This window comes from Lissotriton vulgaris, chromosome 1_2 (genome assembly GCF_964263255.1).
Source record: "Lissotriton vulgaris chromosome 1_2, aLisVul1.2, whole genome shotgun sequence".
Taxonomy (NCBI): Eukaryota; Metazoa; Chordata; class Amphibia; order Caudata; family Salamandridae; genus Lissotriton; species Lissotriton vulgaris.
This window is the reverse complement of record NC_141686.1, coordinates 194173742-194177144: the sequence shown is the minus strand read 5'-3', so window position 1 is coordinate 194177144 and position 3403 is coordinate 194173742. Positions and strand designations below refer to the sequence as shown.

General features: G+C 40.6%; 1 protein-coding gene across 1 annotated transcript; it reads left to right on the top strand.

The window, feature by feature from the left end:
- The first annotated feature begins 1213 nt into the window (after nt 1-1213).
- Nucleotides 1214-2245, top strand: LOC147734896 (proto-oncogene Mas-like). Its single transcript, XM_086952525.1, has one exon. It carries the CDS (start codon nt 1220-1222, stop codon nt 2243-2245), a length of 1026 nt encoding a protein of 341 aa, XP_086808651.1. The 5' UTR covers nt 1214-1219.
- The last annotated feature ends 1158 nt before the right edge of the window (nt 2246-3403 follow it).

The following is a 3403-nucleotide window of genomic DNA, read 5'->3' as shown; positions in this document are numbered from 1 at the left end:
TCCCTGTGAAATGGATCCAAAAAAAACAAGCATGCGCGCCTCACACTGGCAGCAGGGGGAGGGAAGAGAGAAGGGGCCCTGCACCTGTTCCCATTGCGGGAGCGAGCAGGAACCATATGGTTTAAAGGCTCGCTCCCTCAAGGGAATCACCAAACGTGCACGCGTTGCCAATGAAAGCAATGCAACGTGTGCACGTTTTTGGGGCCAAAACAGAATCGATCACTAAAGGTCTCCTATGCAGCGCAAGCACGCTGCATAGGCGAGACCTAAAAACGCAGCAGCCCAAACCCACCCACCACCACCACCAACCCCAAATGGCAGCAATAACCCCTTCCAAGATGAACAAGCATTAAAACTCCAGTCACGTACTAACACAAACAGCAGAAGTGTGCTCCATGCATGGGGGTACTAGGGAGCTGGCACTGCTCTGAGAGGTGTGCTCATACCTGTATTATTACGTAAGACTATTCTAGCCCACGCCAACTGTGCTGCCTTCGGGAGAGTTGCCTAGAGTCCCCCAAGTCACCCACAGTAAAATGCTAGCATACAACCATAAATTCCTACAGAAAAAAGCAAAAATACGGCATGAAGCTCTTCACAAATCATAAAAATTGAGAATGTTAACAAAGCGAGACATGACCTGTAACACTCCATATTTGGTCAGATGAAGCACCAGATGAACAGGAACAGAACAGTTATTTGTTCGTTGTCGCTGAGCATGGAGGGACCACTGTGTGTGGACGCAAGGCTGGCTGATTCCAAAGACGGGCCGGAGGAGCTAGACATCTTTATGGCTGGCTCTCTGGCACCCTGAGGACCATAATACATTTCATAACACAATAAAATATAGTAAGAAGAAATTGTTTGGTCTGCAAGAAAATGTATAGTTTGATGGCTTAGTTTTGCAAGTAAATCATAGTAAATTGGATAATATTGATTCAACTTTGAAGGTGAGCAATACACATTGCATGTCATCCCTAAATCATATTCAGTAGGCAAATGTGAAGAGTTGGCAGAATATAGTAGTAGCTAAATCTTTTGACATTAGTCATTACTCATCACGATAAGCGTACCAGTGGGATTGGAGTTCTTTACACATTGGCTTAGTGAACGGTATCCAGATACAGAAAGTTCATATAATACAATAGCATTAATATTGTTGCATTTTCTTTTTTTCTTGACAGGCAACCTTATAGAAACAGAACATCTTGTGGTCCATATGATGTCCGACAGCAACTTTCAACCCTTCAATGATACCAATGGACTAATAACTAACCAAACTGACATTACTTTAACTATGCTACTAACAATGTCCTTGCCCACACAGATCATCTGCCTCCTGGGGATAGCTGGCAATGGAGTCGTCTTGAGGTTCCTCTGTTTAGAGATGCAGAGGAACCCCTTCACTGTCTACATTCTCAACCTGGCTGCTGCTGACTGCTTCCTTCTCCTCTGCACTACAGTTATTCTTGTCTATATTCTGACTAGTGCAGCTGGGGAAATAATGATATTTTTTAATGAAGTTGTCTTGTTTTATATTGGGATCCTCTTCCAGTTTGGCTACAATACCAGTCTCTTCCTTCTGACGGCTATCAGCGTGGAGAGATGCCTTTCAATTCTGCACCCCATCTGGTACAAATGCCACAGAGCAAAGCATCTGTCAACCATTGTGTCATCTTTGCTATGGATCTTTGCCATTGCAGTCACAATGATAGAGTGTCTTTGGTGCACAGAAAGAGATTTTTATGTGTCTGCCCCTCACTGTACAGCTGTGTTTGTCTTCTTGTTGAGTTTGACCTTTGGAATTATTTGTCCGGTCATGATTCTTTCCAGCCTTACTCTAATCATCAAGGTACAAAGAAGCTTGAGGAAGAGGCAATCAATGAGACTGTATCAAGTTATACTAATCAATGTTGTCGTTTTTCTTCTGACCACATTTCCCACAAGACTTTTATGGGTGTGTTTCTATTTCGGAGTCATCCAACACAATTATTTCAACTATTTGACCATCATCTTTGCTCACATATTCTGCACCACTGTCCACAGCAGCGCCAACCCCTACATTTATTTCCTCGTGGGGAGAAAGAAGAAGAGAATATCCAGAGGATTATTCAAAGCAGTCCTTCAGAGTGTCTTTAGAAGTGATAATGAACCATCATGCAGAGATGAGACTGTCAACTCGAGTGTATCCAGGTCTGAGTATTGCATCCAACACGCAGGAAAACACAAAGTCATGTCCCAATGAGCAATACTAAAAAGATCTAATTTATCTAATTAGTATTTTGTACAAACTCCTATACATGTGCATAATGATTTGGACACCCTACCACCAACCAATCAGCTGGTGCCAATGTATTTGTATTGTCAGGATTTTTCATATTTTTGTGAGACTTACATTTTTTTGATAATGATAATTTTTTCAGATGATATGGTTAAACAGGGTTCTTGCTGACAATTTGAAATAGAACCTTAAAGCTAATGCTTAGAACATCCATCAAAAATGAAGGTCATTTTTCAGCATGTGATCCAGAAATATCAGATACTTTATTTTGTTAGAATCTTACACAAACTTGTAGGCCATTTTTCAGCATATGATCCAGAAGTATCAGTTAAATCTTAGACAAATTTGTATCACACAGTTGTACTACTGAACATCGATAACAACAATATTGATATATATATATATATATATATATATATATATATATATATATATATATATATATATAGTACACCATCAGCACCAACGACTGCTTCTTTGCAAGTAAGAAATCTCGATGCCCTTCAAACACTTCTCTCCTTAGCCCATGGTGACAACGAAGAAGAAACACCTACTGTAAGCCAAGTTTTCTCAGTCAACAAATCAGTTCCCAGTCCCTTCCGAAGCAAATCAACCTTTCTACCTCTTATGCCGAAAGACGCGGTCGATGTTTTTAGCGACCGAGTCATAGCCGAACTAAAACAACTTAACAGGACTACTTTGGGGAAGTAGAAACAGTACAACCACAACAACGAGCAATATTGGTTATTGATGAAGAAAATTCAAAATGACCAATCAGTGATTGTTAAAAACGCCGACAAAGGTGGTAACACAGTATTATGGGCCAAAGTGGATTACATCCAGGAAGCAAAAAGACAATTGGATGACCCCCTATGTTACACCAAGACAACTAAATTTGCCATGCTGAAAAACTATGACACAACAAGAAAAAAGATCCATCAATGGCAAAGACAAAGCCTCATCACCAAAGAAGAGGCTAAATTTCTCAGCGTTTTACACCCAATCACTCCTGTTTTCTATCTTCTCCCCAAAGTTCACAAATGCATAACTCCTGTTCCTGGTCGTCCTATTATTTCGGCACGTGGTAGTATGAATGAAAATCTATCTAAGTACATTGATTAT

Excerpts from the sequence above, each read along its gene's own strand:
- LOC147734896 (XM_086952525.1), top strand. The coding sequence starts at position 1,220 with ATGATGTCCGACAGCAACTTTCAACCCTTCAATGATACCAATGGACTA.